The sequence below is a fragment of the Raphanus sativus genome, chromosome 2 (assembly GCF_000801105.2).
Source record: "Raphanus sativus cultivar WK10039 chromosome 2, ASM80110v3, whole genome shotgun sequence".
NCBI classification, from domain to species: Eukaryota; Viridiplantae; Streptophyta; class Magnoliopsida; order Brassicales; family Brassicaceae; genus Raphanus; species Raphanus sativus.
The window spans coordinates 30,953,741-30,972,529 of NC_079512.1; the positions used below are offsets into that span (position 1 = coordinate 30,953,741).

Sequence of the window (18,789 nt, forward strand, 5' to 3'; positions counted from 1 at the left end):
AGGTAAAAAGTGTGACAAGGCAAATTATTATACTAAAAATGAAAGAAGATTAAATACAAACTAATAACAAGTACAACACAAATTATAATACTATTAAATTCTATATATATTTAATAAAATATTATATATATGTCTAATATGTATATATATATATATAAATGTTATACAAAATATATATAATATTATATACACATATTATATATACCATATATTATTAATTGAAATTTGACAAATCAATTTCCGCCCTTTAGGGCATGTCCTAATCTAGTATATATTGAATTAAGCTAGTTACATTGACCAAAAATATGACCTCGAGGCATGCAAGATATGAAAGTATTTCTATCTGTTTTTTTTTCTTGGTTTAATTATCTGTCTGTTTTAAGTGTATACGTTACAAATCAATTAATATATATAAATGAAAATGATATGTACAGATATATGTATACGTGTATATTTTTTAAATTAATAATTAACTAAAGATTTTCTTATGGAAGAAAAATCAAAATCTTTCAAGCTAAAAAGTTTTAAGATAAAAAGTTTCTCTCTCTTGTTTTTTTCTCTGCCTTCTCTCTAGAAGTTTCAGCCGCGACAGTTTCGTTTCCGGCTTCTCTAGCCACCGCCGGTCCGGCCTTAGCTTTAGTTTTTTCTTTTTTTTTCTATTTCTTTGTCTTATCTTCGTTTGCGGCCATGTCCCCTCTTCTTAGATGGTGGTCCGCCGTCGGTTTCCCGGGACACGGAAGCTCACGCTCCGTTTGTCGCCGGCGTATGCCTCTGAGACCGTACCGTTCCCACCTTTGGTATTGGTCGCCGGCTTCTGTCTCCCAAGGATGTGTTCGGGCTGAGAGTGAGGTGATTTGTTACGGTGGTTGGGGGCTGAATTCGGAGGAGTTCTCGGCGGCGCCGGTGATAACTCTCTGAAGATCGAGTCCAGGTTGCATGCCGATGATTCTTTTACCTCTAATATTTGTCGTTGGAGGTGGAATCGGAGGCCTTTGGTGTTCTCCCGGTGATTCCGGTGGTTTGGTTCCGTTTACGTCAGCGTCGATCTTCGTTGGGTTGGAGTTGGTGATTTGAATCCGGTGAAGGTGCGGTTGCGGACCCGACGGTAAGCTCTAGCCGATCGAGACGACAAGGCTCCGGCGTCTGACACGCGTCTCCCCGCGGATCTGTGGTTTCTCCACGTGGGGATGAGGTGGGCTGAGCGGTGCTTGTTGGGCTCGGATTTTTCTTTTAGGCTTGAAGTTTGCTTTGTCTCGTGGGCTTGTAGTTTGGTATTTTGGGTCTGGGTTTGGGTCTGTGTAATTTACTCTTTTAATATATATATTTCAGATGGTAAAAAAAAAAAAAAAAACAAAATCTTTCAAGGTAAGACGTAATAGATGGAAGAGAAATAGAGATTATCACAGTTGCATGGCTTACGCGCATCGCACGCCGACTGCAAATGTGTGACGCTTTGCAAAATTAATTAATATTCTGTCAAATTGCATTATTCTACCTACTTTTTATAATAGTGAATTTAAATACTAATACTCATACCATTCTTAGTAAATCACTTCTACGATATTTTTTAAAGCGATGAGGATGTTTATGCATATATTCAGCAGCTACAGAAAATGATGTATCGGCAAAATCAATATGATTGTTACTACTATAAAAATGATCTTTCTTCAGTGTGAAGAAGAATTGGAAAATTGCATACGCAGTTTTGGCCTCTGAGTGAACTGAAACGGCGGATTACACAGAGGAACAGATGGCTCACGTGGATCCACGTGTCGATCTTTAGCCATCTTTATCGTCAACGTGGAACATAGCTCCCACGTAAGTTGCCAGTCAACATTTACTAATGTGTAAATTGTATATATATATCCCGGTATATCTGTATATCAGTATATATACATCTGCTTATGTACCTCTTGAAATCTACTAAAAGCTCAGCATCATTAATATTAAATATTTATACTAATTCCAGAAAAGAGATTTAAACATAATGACCGAAACCATTTCTGAAAAGTATAGGATTTGTGTAGGTTCTATAAAATAGCTTTTCTCTAAATAGTTTAACATAAGAAATCAATGTAACGAAAATACATGTTATGTGGAAAGTTATAGAGCAGAAGATTTGACAAAGCAAGACATAAAATACCGAGAAGCAACTTTGCAGAACATCCTTTTCAAAAAAAAAAAAACTTTGCCGAACATGAAAAGATGATATTTTACTGATGCATTATGAAAAGACCAAAAAGATTATTCAAGATGAAGATGGTAATAATATTATGATGGTTTAACAGGAGTAAAGATTAGCAGAGCCAGCCAATCACACCATTCCAATCGAAAACAGTGAAATCTCTATTATTATTTTTTGTCACTGAACAGTGAAATCTCTATAAATTAATAATGTTAGGATTATACCAAAACTATAATTTTTTATTAATTTATAGAAAATATTAATTTATCAATATACTAATTGAATCAAAAACTCAATTTGGAACTATAAAATTATATTAATTTATAAAAAAAAATTAGTATATATTAATTGATCGAGTATTAATTTAAAGAGGTTATACTGTATAAAAAATTCACGTCAGTTTACTATTATAATTCCTAACGAATTGTTCTCAATTGATAAAAATAGTTTTAGAAATAGAAGAATATATGTACTTTACATATTATTTGGGAAAGATCAAATTTTGAAAAAAAAATTCATAGCTCATAGCCTATTCATATACCGTGAACACATAATTTAAGGATGATAGATTAATATGTAATGTCAAAAAATATTTATCATTTATTATTTATATAGATACAAAATTACATGTTTAGTTTGCAGATTTTCATATGACCCCGTCAAAGTTGATGATAAAAAATATATAATTAAAATACTGAATTCCGCATGGTTTATATTGCAATTAGAAACTCACTCTCTCTATTTAGTTGATAGAAAGTATAGAGTTTTTTTCTGTAATACAATTAATATAAATAAAATATGTAAAAGAAAAAAAAATTATCCACTTTTGGAACATGCTATAATTCATACTATATAATATATTTTTACTAAAAATAAATTTCAACATATCTCAAAATTTCTTATTTACGAATATATTATATCCAAAGTACTAAACATAAAAAGAAATTGTTCCCAACAATAAACTAAAATCTCTTAAAGCTAGCAAACATACCAGCATTTAAAAATTATTTTGGAATCTAACAGAGAAGAAACCAGATCAACATGGTTTTGGCAATCTTTGTGCAAACTCAGACAGCTAGCTAGGCCATTCGTCGTTTGCGATATTGGTTCTCGAATCACGGCAAGCTTTTGGCATGAAAACTGGACTTCTTTGGGATTTCTGCTTCTTCTTACAGGAGAACAAGGACCGAGGACTTCGGGTCTACCGATTGATGCAGTAGTTAAGGACACTATTGTGAACAACAACTGGTGGATTCACTCTTTTAGATCAAGGAACCCGGTTATTAGCTTACTCAAGAACTGCTTACCTGATCCCCAAGCAATAGTTACTTCAGAAGTGGATGATTGCTTCCTTTGGCAAACTGGTGATGCGCCTCCGGTAGCGAGCTTCTCTTCCTCCCTCACTTGGAATCACCTATATGATAGGCTTCCTGAAGTCACTTGGCATAAATCCATTTGGTTTAAAGGTAGGATCCCAAAACACGCCTTCCTCTCTTGGTTGATTGTGCTAAATAGGCTATCTACAAAAGACAGAATGCGGAGTTAGGGGATATCGGTCACTCCTACTTGTGTTCTTTGTGGTTTGGCGGACGAGACTCGTCAACACCTTTTCTCTGAGTGTGATTACAGTAGAGAGATCTGTGATTACTTCTTTTCCTCGGCTCATCTCTCCCCTCCTCCTTTGATTATGGATACTATCCATTGGATCAGAGCTCCAACTCGAGACAGTAACATCAATTTGATCCTAAAGTTGGCTTATCAAGTCTCCCTCTATGTGATCTGGAAAGAAAGGAACTCTCGTATACATACTCAATCGTCCAGACCTGCAGCTTCTCTTATTCAGGAGATTCAGTGCCTCCTTCGAGCCAAGATGGACATCCTGACTAGAGAGCAATGGAACCTTCCGTCGACTGTTACGTTCTTATCCTCCTGGTATCGCCTCTTCGATAGGTAAGGGGTTGGGGCTTCTTCTATTCGTGTCTGTTTTCAGAGTCTGTAGTTTTTTTGTTTTATTTGCTGTTTTGTCTGTAATTTTCTTTTATTAATAAAAACGGAAATTTTAAGTGGAAAAAAAAAAGAAACCAGATCAACATAAACCCTAGAATTATTTTTCGAAGCTCAAACTCTTTTTCATTCATGTTTTATTTTCATCATTATAATAATGATTTGCTTGCCCCAAATGGACGTAGAGAAATTCCTTTCGTTAGACATTTCATAAAATAAAATCGAAAGCCTCTAGAAAATCAACCACATTGTTGTGAACTTTGGAATTATTATTGGATTTTGTTTGTTTTTTTGTTTTTTGTTTGTTTTTGCTTTTGATATTTAGTAAATGTATAATCCCTAGCCCAAATAGGTTTTTGTCTACAGGCCTAGCCCAAATTGCTTTATGATTTAGTTAATAGTTTTAGAGATCAACTTTTTTTTCATTTTTAACTTATTTGAGTTGAAGAAGAGGAGGAAAGATGATTTGGTTTCTATTTGGATACTAAAAGATCACGCTACTGCAGTGCATGACAAATTGGTTTTAGCAGCGTTTTAAAAAAGTGTTTTAGGTGACTGTATAAAGTATAAACGGTGCCTAAAAGCTGAATTTACATAAATTTGTTGCTTATTTTTCTATATCATTTAAAAGTTTACAATATGTAATAATAAATATTACAAAGGGCGTTACTTATATATTATATATGATGTTATTAAATATTTTCATGATAATAAATTAAATACATTAATTTACTATTCATACGTTTATATTTTTATATATTTGATGTTTTATTTTAATATTTACATATTTCTCTTTGTTCTCCACTGTTTCGGAGTTGCTGCATCATAATGACATCAGTGTGGCTATTTGGCCGACATTTATATTTTTATATATTTGATTTTTGATTATGATATTTACATATATTTCTCTTTGTTCTCCACTCTTTCCGAGTTACTGCATCATAATGACATCAGTGTGGCTATTTGGCTAATAGCTCTTTATTTTCAAGGTTGACGTGTTTTTTTTTAGGTCTCCCGATGCTTTTTATATTTGGAGTATTTTAGGTTCAATTTTGGAGAAAAACACTTTATTTGAAGTTTGCAAAATTTCTTATTTAAAATTTGTAAAACTTCAAATATGAAATTTTAAATTAGTTCTTTAAAAATAAAACTTCAAACATAACTTCAAAAAAAAATTATAATTTATTATGGTTTTATATTTATGATATTTAATTTAAATTTATAAAACATTATAATAGATAGCACATGTATAAAAATGCTATAGGAATATTAATTAACAAAATGATACAGTAAAATATAATTTTACATAGAAATACATAACTAAATATTAAATTATAATTAAAATATTACATTATTCTATAAAACTATTTTCGTAATACTTTCATATATGATCAATTGGTGTATTTGTTAGTTTTTTTCTAATGTTGTTGTTATCTAAATCTAGTTTAAAAAAAATTAACATTTTCTATTTAACTTTATTTTTTGAAGGATTAAAAGATTAAAAGACAAAATATTTAAAAAATCATAAATATAATATATAAATATAAAGATCAAAATGTAGTAAAAGTATGAAATTTCAAATTTAAAATTTTGAATAGTGATACTTTATATTTGAAATTTCATTACTCAAAATTTTAAATTTATTTATTTTGAGTAAAAAACTAAGTTATATAATGTTTTTTTTGGGGATGCTCACGTTTTACTAGTTGCACTTACTTGCATCTCTGCTTAAGTTTTCGAGAAAAATAACGTTTTAGAGTGGGAAAAAAAAACTTGAGAACGAGAGAAAAAAAAGGGTTGTCGTCTGTACACCTTTTCCGGTCGACAATGTTGGTGTCGTTTGTACTGTGAAAAGGTGGGCTTCTGTTTTCCATAGTTTAAGTTCTTTCTCTTCTCTAGATGTACTCAAATCTGGTCTATGGATTGAGCGGGAAGATGAAATCGGAATCCACCGACACAGATCTCGTCAGATCTATGATGTGTGGTGTTAGTCAACGGTTACTGGCTGTATTGAAGGGGTTCGGGTTCGGATGGCTTCGTTTGGCCTTGCCAAAGTGTGGAGGCGCGTCTGAGGCGCATAAAGAGTCTTATCAGAGGTTAATGTCGAGTTTAAGTTGGATCTGGAAACTGGAGAATAAGCTACAGCGACGGTTGTGTATGGCTAACAGACCGGTTTCTTTTCTTTCGATTGGTATTGTTTAACATCTAGGGTTTTTAGTATATGGTATTTTTAGTTGTTTTTCTCTGGGGTTGTAATCTTTTAACCGCCAGCTAGTGGCTCCGGGATTGGTGTGTGTTTTGATCGCCGGCTTAGTTTGGTCTTTAAATTTTATGTTTCGGTGTTTTAGTCCCCGTTCGGGTTCATGATAATAAAATTCTAAAAGACAAAAAAAAAGTGGAAATATGACTCGTCTTTAATTTGCTAATGGACTCCCCCCGCTATTAAATTCCTTTTGCTTTGTTTTTCGAGGTGGAGATGCGGCTTATCTCTGTTCGAGCTATTGCTATCGAACACTGTAGTATTTAAGAATCGATATACAGTTTGGCTTCGCGAGCGAACTCCTACTATTAAATTCTGTTAGTACTGCCTTGGTATTTAGTCCTGAAAGTGAAAAGATTTCGAGATGAAATATCTTCTTTTTGTCTTACCGGTTTGTCATTTTTTTTAGGATAAAAAATATATCCAAATATATTTTCTTCCTCTTTTTTGCTTTCATGTTAGTTGAGATTTCATTTTCGCGTGGATTCGTATTGGATCGGTGGTGGTTTGTCATTTTTTCTTTCCTTTTTCCACGTACTTTTACCATTTATTATCTTTTTTTACCCATTAGTCTCTATCATTTTTTTTTTTATAATCGTGGGAGTCCCAGACTTCGCCCAGACTAATCCCACGAGGCCGACGGCAATCCACGTATTCTTGCGATTTAACACTAGCCTCGGTGGCCACCGCATAAACCCAGGACACTTCCTCTTTGGCGCTTACCACTGGACCACCATGTGATGGTTCATTAATATCTATCATTCACTGAAGATGTTTTCTCTATGCTCTTTTTTGTTTTTTTTTCTTTTGCTGAGGAATCAGTTAATTAGATTTTACAATTTGTCAATTATCTATTGTAATACTTTATCTTCATTTTTTGAAATAATATTATATACATAGCAAAAATATATATACTGGAAACAGGAGGCGTCTGAGAGGTGTCGACGAGCCTACACGAAAAGTTATATTAGTAATTTTTTTGATCAAATTTATATTAGTAAATATGTGTCTAGATTCACAACTGTAAGTCTGTAAATAGAAACTCTTAATAGTTAAATTAGAAACTATAAATAGAAACAACTTTTCCGTAGCGATTTTATGAACGAATAACTGTAAAAAGGATAAATTTAAGGTTTTGGGTATCTAAATATATATTTTTAGAAAAATATATCCAAATATTTGCTTCCTCTTTTTTGCTTTCATGTTAGTTGAGATTTCATTTTCGTGTGGATTCGTATTGGATCGGTGGTGGTTTCAGCATATTTTTTCTAAAACATCAACTAATTAATAATCTAAAAGTTCTAAGCATATCTATGTTCGGATATATTAAAGCAAAATTGTTTTTGGCCTTTCTTTTTTTTTTTATATGAACAATTTGTCAATAATATAAAAGAAATTCTAAAATGTAGCGGAAAGCCCATGACTCGGCCTCGATTAGTAGAGAAAGGTGAGAAATGAGAACAAGACAAGAGAGAACAATGAAGATGCTCTGTAGCGTACCTCCACACTAACTTTAATGAACCTACTAGATTTTCACCCGCCCTTAAAAGGGCGGGTACTTTTTTGTTTTAAATTTAATTTTTGATATTTGTTTTTATTTCTGATTATATTTGTATTTTTCGTAATTATATTTGTTTATAAATTTTAATCAAAATATATTTTATTAAATAATAGCAATTTAAAAATTGATCTGATATATGCACAGTTAACACTGGGTTACGGGTCAAACTCGCCGCGCTGACCCGCCAACCCGCGGATTTTCAATTTTGTTTTGGTTAAAAAATATGACTCGCACAATCCGCAAACAAATAATTTTGTATCCTTACCCGCTCCGCTTAATTTTATGGTTATCTGCGGGTTATATATATTTTAAAAATTATTATTTAATTTAGTTATTATAAAAAATATATTTATATTAAAAAATTTATACATGATTTAAATTTTAAATTATTATTTTCAAATTCCTGTATTTTAAAAAATATTTACTTTTTAATTATTATTTTTTAAATACTTTACGGATCGACGGGTAGCCGCGATCCAAAATCCACCAACCCATTCTCAACCCCGCATAAAATACTTATAACCTGCACCCGCAAATTGATTTTGTAAATATAATCTCAATAAGCAATACTATCAGAATTTAGTAGGATATATTTGGTTTTGTGAAAATAGAATTTGTTATGTACGTATTGCTTAAAAAATAGGATATTAGTGGTTATGAAAATATTTTTGTTATTTATATGCGTGTGTATATAAAAGAGTTATATATTTTTTTTCTAGATTTTACCAAAAAAGTAGGAATGATAGAATGTAGAAGCAGTTAGAAAAATTGTTAGTTATTGTATCTTACGTTTTGTAACCGTGAACAATTATTTTTTTTTCCAGATAACGTTATATACACACATAAGCAGTTATATATAGCAATGATATTTTTTTTATTGGACCTAACTATTATCAACAGGACATCTTCATATTTTAATAGTATTGATTATGACCCGCCTTTTTAAAAGACGGGTATATTTTTTGTTTTTTTTAGAAACTTAAGTTTTAAATTTGTGTGTGTGTTTTTAAATTATATTTGTAATATATTAATTTAATTTAATATCTTTTTAGTATCTATATTAAATATGTCAAGCTGTATAATTATACACCTATGCCATATGCATTTCAGAAACCATTTTAAATTTTTTAAATTTTATTCATAAAATTTACAACATATTATATTTCTTAGTAGTTACTTAACATAATTAGTTAAGAATATTCGTACTCAAAAAGACCCGACTCGGAATCGACCAAAAACCAAAGTTTCATACTCAGTGTTTTGAAAACTGATACGGACCCACGATTGAACTGATAAATCCGGTGATCCAAGATAAATAAAGTTTGGATTTTGTGAAGAAAAACTAATATTTAAAAACCTAATAAAACCCGCTAAAACTCGTTAAACCCCAGAAACCAATTATCGATTAAACCATTGGTTGAACTAATAGATAAATTTTACTTTTACCTTTTTCCTTTAGTTCTTAATTATGTTTCTAAAATCTGTTTTGTATAGTTTTTATTAAATAAGTTAGGTTTTTCAGTTTTGTTTCAGTTAATATATTAATAATGTTTTATTTTTGATTTACTTTGAATTTGAAATTTAATTTGTTATTCACATTACACATATAAATATTTATGATTTTTAAGTCTTGATAATATTTGTTAGATGTTATAAATCTTAATTTGTTCCAAAAATAATTTAAATACTCTAAACTATGTTTGATATTTTGTATGTCAAATGAAAAAGAAATATGTAAAAACTAAAGAAACTAATTTAGGTGGAATACTGACAAAAAGAAAATGTAACCGAATACATGATAATATCACATTGATATTTTAATAAATAAACATAGATTACCGATCACAATTTTGGTATAAACCCAAAAGGAAAAGAAATGAATAATTGTTATTGTATATAATATATATAACTGTCAGGTTAATATATGTAAAAGAAAGAAGTGGTGCCGAAAATATTGGAGTGGAAGTTATAAAATAGGCATCGATTATTAGAAGGTGATTATGGTTGTACAGATTGTTTAATTTGTTTTATATTTATTGGACCCAATATATATCAATAGGGCAAACTGCAAAATTAATGGAATAGATGTTAAATTTCGCAATGTTTTTTTTTTTTTTTTTTTTGCTAAAAAACATTATATAACTTAGTTTTTTACTCAAAATAAATAAATTTAAAATTTTGAGTAATGAAATTTCAAATATAAAGTATTACTATTCAAAATTTTAAATTTGAAATTTCATACTTTTACTACAATTTCGCAATGTTATAATAATATATATTGTATTGGTTGGCTCTGTGAGTATGCTTAAAGTTCGATGAAAATTTAATAAACAAACACAAAAATTGAAGGGTGTTTTGTTTAAATAGTAGTGGAAGTATATTAGCATACACTTGCACTATTTTGTTGATTTATCATCGTTATTCGTTTACATATAGGTAATTATGTTGATGAACAAAGTAATCTCGGTTAATGATATAACTAGCTAAATAAATCCTCTCGACCAGCTAAACTATCTTCTTACATTTAAATTATCTTTTTTAGCAAACATTTAGATTATCTCTGTGTTAACTTTTATACAATTAAAGACTACACATATTACTGTTTTCATTACTGTATTATTATTATATTTGACAAAGGGCTTTTTCATTAAGGTATTATTTACGTAAGGAATTAAAAGAATCATTTTGTTTCATTTTACAAAGTTACAAACACATCTTTTTGTCCGAATTTACAGCACATATCTATCCTTCACTTAATGAGCATGACCTTCGATTATGATTTTATCAGTGATGCTCTCTAAACCCTAGATTTATGGAATGATTTTTAGGAGATCTTTTTATGCTAATTGGTTTAACCCCTTATTTTTAAGAGCTCTGTATATATCGATGACATTTTTCGTTCAGTATACATCTAGTCTTTGGTAGTTAGAGCCCCTTCATGTATCTTCTGAATTAATATTTGTCGCTATCTTTCTGTCCTTTCTCTTCTATTTTTCATCAAACTGAAGATAAATTTTCAGTAATTTGAGGAAGATGCTTACTCTTTTCCGCCTACAATAATGACCACTTGCAGCGAGAGAAGAACATACATATAAACAAATGCTCTTTCCGTTTAATACTAGATGTTTCTAAAATATTTGTATTGTTTCGAAATAGATATATTATATAATTTTTAACTTATTAGAAACTGTTTAACCAATTAAATTTCATAGTTTTTAATAATTAACTAAACTATTTTTTATTTGCAGTTTTAATATTCCCTCCATTTCATTTTATTTGTCATTCTAAATTTCGACACACAGATTAATAAAACATTTAGTTTTATATATTTACTATGAAAAAACATTATTACCAATACACCTAACCAAATTTCAACCAATAAAAAAATAGATTAAAATAAAAAGTCAATAAATTTTGCTTTGAAATCATAAAACGACATTTATTTTGAAACAAAAATTTTGTTCTAAAACGACATATAATTCGAAACGAATGAGTAGTATTTAATTAAAAATATAAATTTTATTTAACATTTATGCTTTCGTCCATAATATCGTATATCATGAAATAGAAGAAATATTTATTTTATTTAAAAAACAAATACAGTAAAATATATAAACAAATTTCAAAACCAACTAAAATAATACCAGAAACATGGATCTAAGTAAAAATTAAAAGTTTTATAGATTTGTATATTTTATTCTGTTCGAATCAGACTTGTAACCGAAACATTTTCCGACTTTGAGTTAGAATTTATAAAATTTTCACTAAGAAAAAGAAAAAAAAACAGTGCCAAAATAAATATATTCTTTAATGTTTGGAAAACGTTAAATCCTCCGTAACCATGGTTCTACATATCCATGCACTATTTTGTTTGTTCACACTTCACACCCTCAAACCACTCACTTTCTTCTCACATCCTCTAAACACATATACGTTAAAAGTAATATTTTAACAAATTAAATTGTAGATTTAGTACTGGTGCATAATTTGGCACTATATAATAAAACCCCACGAATCCAAAAAAAAAAAAAGAGAATACAACCCCGCCCCCAAGAGAAAAACAAAAACTAATGGAGAATCCGAGCTCATCAAACATAGAAAAGCTTCAACAAGATTGTTATAATGAGTGGATGTGTTTACAAGCCAAACGCATGACTGATCTTAAACGAGCGTTAACCAACGGTGAAAAAAACGAAGGCGAGCTTCGAGAATTGATACGGACGGTGATTGAAGATTTTGAAGACTACGCCGGTAAACGTTCGGAACATTCTCGTCGTTTTAGCTCAAACTATTTTGCTCCGACATGGAACACTTGTCTTGAAAACGCACTTCTTTGGATGGGCGGTTGTCGTCCTTCTTCGTTTATACGACTCGTATACGCCATGTGTGGGTCTCAAACCGAGCTCCGTCTTGCTAACTTCCTCCATAACGACAACATCATCGGTAAGGTCACACGCGCGACCTTGTTAATTAGTACAAGAACAAAAAGCTACTGATTAATATGTTCTTAGGGTTTCATAAATGTTATTATTCTCTTAAAATTTGCTGATTAAAGATTGGTTGCATAGGGACTACTGGACTAGGATGTATAGTTCGGAGTGTACGTAGTTTAAAAAATATTCTAGGATGGTCTTGTTTATATTCAAACGAAATGATCTACTTCCTTGAAGTCCCAAAAATAATTTTCTTGTATAATTCAAGGTAGGAGACCATTTTTCTTTGAATTTTAAAACTCAAATTGCGTTTTAAAAGATAAGGATCCTGATGTATAGTTCGAAACTCAGCTGTTAACAAGGACGAACCTAGAAGATTTATTTGATGGATGCACTAGCTAGTGGATAGATTTACAAAATTTATGACACGTAACTATAAGTATTAATATTATTATGGGTGTACATGCTCCGTAGAGCATTTTAAACTCATTTCTGTTTGTTTCTTCTAAAATAGAGGCTATAAAAATGTAGGTATTACTTCAATTCAAAGCATTCTTCTAAAACTAAATAATGCTATATTTTACAGGAATACTTTTTTTGCCAACATACTTTACAGGAATACTTTTTTTGTCAACATATTTTACAGGAATACAGTTTAGTGGAATACAAGCTATATTTATAGTTTTCTATTTTAATGATTTGAAGTTATATTGTTTATCTTAAAAAGACTGTCATATATAATGTTTGAATAATTGTCATAGTTCTTATTTCCCTAATATCATAGCAAAAGTAGTTTTAAAACTTGTCATCCGTAGGTCTTAGCATGGCTCTGGATGAGACACATGGCAGGATCGACGTAGGAGGCGAGTCGATGAGTGATCTAACGGCTGAGCAATTATTCAAGATCAACGAGCTACATATGAAAACGGTGCAAGAAGAGAACAAGCTGACTAAGCAATCGGCTACTTTACAAGAAGACACGGCGGATATGCCTATCGCCGTCGCGGCGTTCTACAAAGAAAGGATCGGAGAAGCCGACGTGGAGGTGGAGCGTGCGCTTGATAAATACGAAGAGGAAATGGCTCGTATACTAGCTGAAGCGGATAAGCTGAGGTTAACCACGTTGACTAAAATCGTTGAGATTTTAACGGCTGTCCAAGCGGCGGATTTTCTTCTCGCCGGGAAGAAACTTCACTTGTCGATGCATGAGTGGGGAAGACTGAGAGAACGTCGCCGGCTTGAAGCTTGCGGTGGTGAACCGGGTGGAGATTCCGGAGAGTAATCGTTGTAGATCGGACGTTATCAAATACGAAATAGAGGACATCGGGACAATAATATTTTTAATATTCGTTTTTGAACCCTTACTTTGTTTGTAGTTACTAGTTACTAGCTACTAGAATATTTTAATACGTAGATTAGAGGATGATAAAAGGTAGATTGTTTTTTGTCTTGTTTATGAGCGAAATATATATGAATAGGATGCTATTAGGTTATGTTTACGCTACAAATTTGGTTATGACTCGGATACTCTGTACCCATACACGTGTGGTGTAATACGTTACATTGCTACTATATCAAATTTATGTCGACGTTGCGAATGGTGGCGAGAACATTCTGATACCCCGGCGAGAACATTCTGATACTGGGATAGATGATACATGACGAACAAAACGTACTAGTCATGGTAGCACGTGGCAGTAACATGTTTTAGAAGTTTGGCATAGTTGGAAACATGGAGAGTTTTTAATTCATGATTTAACATCTTTTTATTTTTTATATTTTTAGCTAAAAAATAATTTTAAATTTTTTAGTTAAATTTTTTAAAAAAATTAAAAATTGTTTCGAAACTAAAAACCCCAGTTAAAAAACAGGAGTTAATTATGATCTAAGTTTTTGAGCGATAAAATAATATTTTAAAAGTAAATAAAAAGATTGGAAACATAGTTGGACAACAGAAATTAATTATGAAAATTCTATATAATTATATATAATTATGCTAATTTTATAAATTAATACATAAAAGTATAAAGTAAAGTTTAAAGTACCGTTTGGGGAATACTCTTAGACTGAATTTAATCACACACAAGCTTCACGCAATTAAAATCATCATATGTAATATAATAGATATGTAAACGATAAGTTGACAAGTCTTAAAAATGCTTTTAAATAGAAATGCGAAATACAAAACATATGAAAACAAAATTTCAAGAGGAGTTTAATTTATAAGACAAAATTACAAAACAATTTAAGCAACAATGCTTTTTATTTTATAAGCTAAACAAGACTAATGAAAGATACAAGGAGCATAAAGATGAGTTGCTCCACTTTTTAATAATTTCTCTTATACATAATATTTCCTCGCAACGCCAAATTTATCTTCTTAATAATTTTCCTCCTGGCGAATATATATATCTTTCAGAGAATCTCTCACCAGTCCACACTACACATACCTCTGAAATAAATGTTGTAAACGACGCCGTATTCTAACTTCGATGTGAGACGACAACGTTTCGGTTTCGGGTTTTAGCATAATGGACGGGACCCGTAGTGAGAAAAAGCCTGAAAAGAATCAATAGAAGGGAGGCGGTGGAGGAGAAGCATATGATACTCCGGGAATCGGCGGTAGTGGTCCCTCGTAACCAGGAGGTGGCGGTGGTGGGCTTTGGTGAATCACCGGCGGAGGTGGCGAAGATGGCGGCGGAGTATAGTGGACGGCCGGTGGTGGTGGTGGAGGTGAGTTGTGGTAAACAGGTGACGGCGGAGGAGTGTAATGTACGGCCGGAGGTGGAGGCGGAGAGTGTTCTATGCAAGGTGGCAGAGGAGAAAATACTGGCGTTGGTGGAGGTGGTGGGGATAGATAGTGATAAACCGGTGGTGGTGGTGAGTGCGGTGGTGGAGGTAACGAGTAATGTGGCGGCGGTGGTGGTGAGCTGTAATAGTAAGGAGCTGGCGGTGGGGTTGAAAATTGGGGTGGCGACGGAGAGTGAGGAGGTGATGGAGATGGCTGCGGTGGGTAGTATGTCGGCGGCGGTGGTGGTGGTGATGGAGGAGAGTGTCCTGTCGACGGTGGAGGTGATGGAGGACAGTGACCTCCCGACGGTGGAGGTGATGGAGGAGAATATCCTGTTGATGGCGGTGGTGATGGAGGAGAGTAACCTGTCGACGACGGTGGTGGTGGGGGAGAGTGACCTGTCGATGGCGGTGGCGATGGAGGAGAGTAACCAGTCGATGGCGGCGGTGATGGTGGAGAGTGACCTGTCGATGGCGGTGGTGATGGTGGAGAGTGACCTGTCGATGGCGGTGGTGATGGTGGAGAGTAACCAGTTGAAGGTGGTGGCGATGGTGGAGAGTGACCTGTTGACGGTGATGGCGATGGTGGAGAGTGACCTGTTGATGGTGGTGGTGATGGTGGAGAGTGACCTGTCGACGGTGGTGGTGATGGAGGAGAAAACCCTGTCGACGGCGGTGGTGATGGCGGAGAGTAAACCGGAGTGGGAGGAGGAAATGGTACTACACCCGGAGGACTAGGGGAACCAGGCGGTGACTGAGAACCCGGTGAGGGTGGAGTTAACGGAGGAGACGGACCAATGCTTGGAGGAGGACTAGATGGCGTAATAGGACCAGGAATTGGAGAAATCGGAGACGGAGGCACCACTATCGGAGGACTAGCTGGCGAGATAGACGGCGAAGGAGGAGAGCCACCAGGAGACGGTGTTGTCGGCGGTGAAGGAACTACAACCGGAGGCCGAGGACTAGGAGTAACTGAACGCCCACATCCAAACGACGCACAATTCACCGGCGGCAGAGACAAGAAAGCCGCACATTGCCCCGGAGATCTCTGCGCAGGTCTCGCCGGTATACAGTTACGCCGATCATCGACCCCAGGAGAACCGATACACACCGGCGGCTCTCCGGTGAAGAAATTGTAGCTGAAGTTAAAGTTCTCCAGTCTCGGCAACTGACAAATACTGGCCGGAATCTTCCCGGAGAATCTATTATGCGCCACGTTTAACTGCTCCAACGAAACCATCCCGCCGGTACTCGCCGGTAACGACCCCACCAGCTCGTTGATACTGAAATCAAACACGGTGACGTTTTTCAACCGTCCGATCTCCGACGGCAAGCAAGAGTTGAACCCATTGTTCATGAAGATGATCTCCTCTAAGTTCCTCATATCGCCCAAGCTTGTCGGAATGCAACCGTGGAACTGGTTGTTCGCCACGACGATGACGGAAACCGGTGAATCTCCAAGGTTATCCGGTAACTCGAACCGGAACCGGTTATGGTTAATGAAAATCGCATCTAGATCTTTACTGAAGAGCTCTCTCGGTACAGGTCCTTCGAACTCGTTAAACCGTAGATCCAGAAACTTCAACGACGGTAACTGGAGGACAACCGCGGGAAATATACCGGCTAACCGGTTATTGCTGAGATCTAGTTCGAAAAGAAGCTTGAGCCGGTTGAACCGATGCGGTACGGTTCCACAAATCCGGTTCGAGTTAACATGGAACAGAGCAAGATCCGTCAACAAACCAAGCTCTTGAGGCAAGTATCCGGCAATGTCAGCGTGGTTGAGATCTATCCCGGCGACTGTACGGATCCGTGGATTATCCAGCGCCGGAGCACAGTAGACTCCGGTGTAACTGCAGACGTCGGAGCCGATCCAGTTGGTGGTGAAGTTGTTTGGATCAGAGAGAATGGCTTGTTTCCAAGCTTGAAGAGCTATGTAAGCACTTCGAAGACGTGGATTCTCGAAGACGAGAGATGGGTCGACGACGACATTCTCGCCACGGTCGCCAAAGTCGTCGCGGTAATAGAGAAGCTGTCGCTGTCGGATCAGATGGACTTCTTTGTCTGAAAGATCGCTGTTGGAAGAATAAGAGTGAGAGAGACTAGTGAAAAACAAGAAGGCAAAATGAAGAACAAAAAGGACGTAGATCTGAGCCATCTTCTTCGTCTTCATTGCTTCAAAGAACCATACATTTGAGTAGAATGGCAGATAGTGAGAGATTTGAACGATGCCAAAGAGTAAAATGAAGACAAGAAGTTAAAAAACAACAGTGTGAATTATTAGAGAGATAGAGAGACAGGTCTTTCACAGCTCAGCACTACACGCATATACTCTCTCTGTACACTCTTATTTTATTACACTTTGAAAAGCAAGATGAATTATTAAATAATGTGTCCATATAATTCATAACATTTTAATAAATGTAAGATCGACTTTTAGTGACCTTTTTTTGAACTGATCACATGAATGATTATATACGTTATGAATTATACAATTGTTTAAAGAATTTGAGTCAACACTAAAGCATGGATTAAAGACAAATTGCATTCCTCTAGGCACTTGGCAGTAACTTCTGATCATTAACAATTCCAATACAACTACTAATAGTTTTAATGATCAACGTCCGATATAGTTAGAAAATTTGAATCGGAATGTTAAATCAAACCCGAAAACAAAATAGTTTCAGTGATCAACGTTTTTGTTCGCTTTGACATGGATTATCATTCTTGTTTTTAAGCCCATCAAATTAAATGCAGTTGGGCTTTGTATTTTACGGTTGTGATAATGTCTGACAGTAAAGTTAAATGAATTAGGTGAAACTTGAAAGTCACGTGCATTCATTTTCTTCTGAGGTGTCCTAAAGCCATTTAAACTTTTCAACAATTAACTGTACTTATGTCGGAATAGTCTTAAAACGACATGGCCCACAGTATACAGTCTAAAATTTGCTCTATATTAGATTGAGATAATATTAAAAACCTAGTGCTGTGGGTTTTTTTTTTTCCAAAATTGCCCAAAAAAAAAGTCTATAACCGTTACAAACTAAGGCAAAAACCCGACAACAAAGTAAAAGCCCGAGGAGGCATAAAAACACAAAAGGGCCCAAGCCCAAACCGATAGATCGAAACGGTGCCAACCTAAACACGCGTCTGAGAGCGATGGTAAGCGTTCCACGTGTCCGTCATCTCCAACACATGCAACACGTGTCACCTCTGCTTCACATCGCACCGAAACCGCCGGTGTAGACTTCCGGTCGCCGGTTCTCGACTTCCCACCAAACCCAATCGGAGACTTCTTCTCCGTCATCTTTGCTGCCGACAACCCACCTCCAACGACAATATTGGAGGTAAGGGGTTCCTCAGCGAGTCATTTCCGGCCGAAGACTACCGCTAGACGAGCGATGCTTCGCCGGCCCACACCTTGGCCTGCATGAAATCGCAGCCAACTTCACCACTTCCAGCGCAGAGAATCGATCAAGACAAAATCGAGATCTCCTCCTAGATACACGAATTTGGGAACGCCTGAGAACCACCGAAAGCCGGCCGTCCACACCAG

At 34.6% G+C, this 18,789-nt stretch overlaps 2 protein-coding genes across 2 annotated transcripts; one reads left to right on the top strand and one right to left on the bottom strand.

Moving 5' to 3' along the window:
• Positions 1-12,018: 12,018 nt before the first annotated feature.
• Positions 12,019-13,936, top strand: LOC108840972 (protein DOG1-like 1). Its single transcript, XM_018613766.2, has 2 exons — positions 12,019-12,453; positions 13,259-13,936. Exons 1-2 carry the CDS (start codon positions 12,081-12,083, stop codon positions 13,723-13,725), a joined length of 840 nt encoding a protein of 279 aa, XP_018469268.1. The 5' UTR covers positions 12,019-12,080; the 3' UTR covers positions 13,726-13,936.
• Positions 13,937-14,591: 655 nt separating this feature from the next.
• Positions 14,592-17,554, bottom strand: LOC108842463 (leucine-rich repeat extensin-like protein 5). Its single transcript, XM_018615384.2, has one exon. It carries the CDS (start codon positions 17,404-17,406, stop codon positions 15,013-15,015), a length of 2,394 nt encoding a protein of 797 aa, XP_018470886.1. The 5' UTR covers positions 17,407-17,554; the 3' UTR covers positions 14,592-15,012.
• Positions 17,555-18,789: the final 1,235 nt, after the last annotated feature.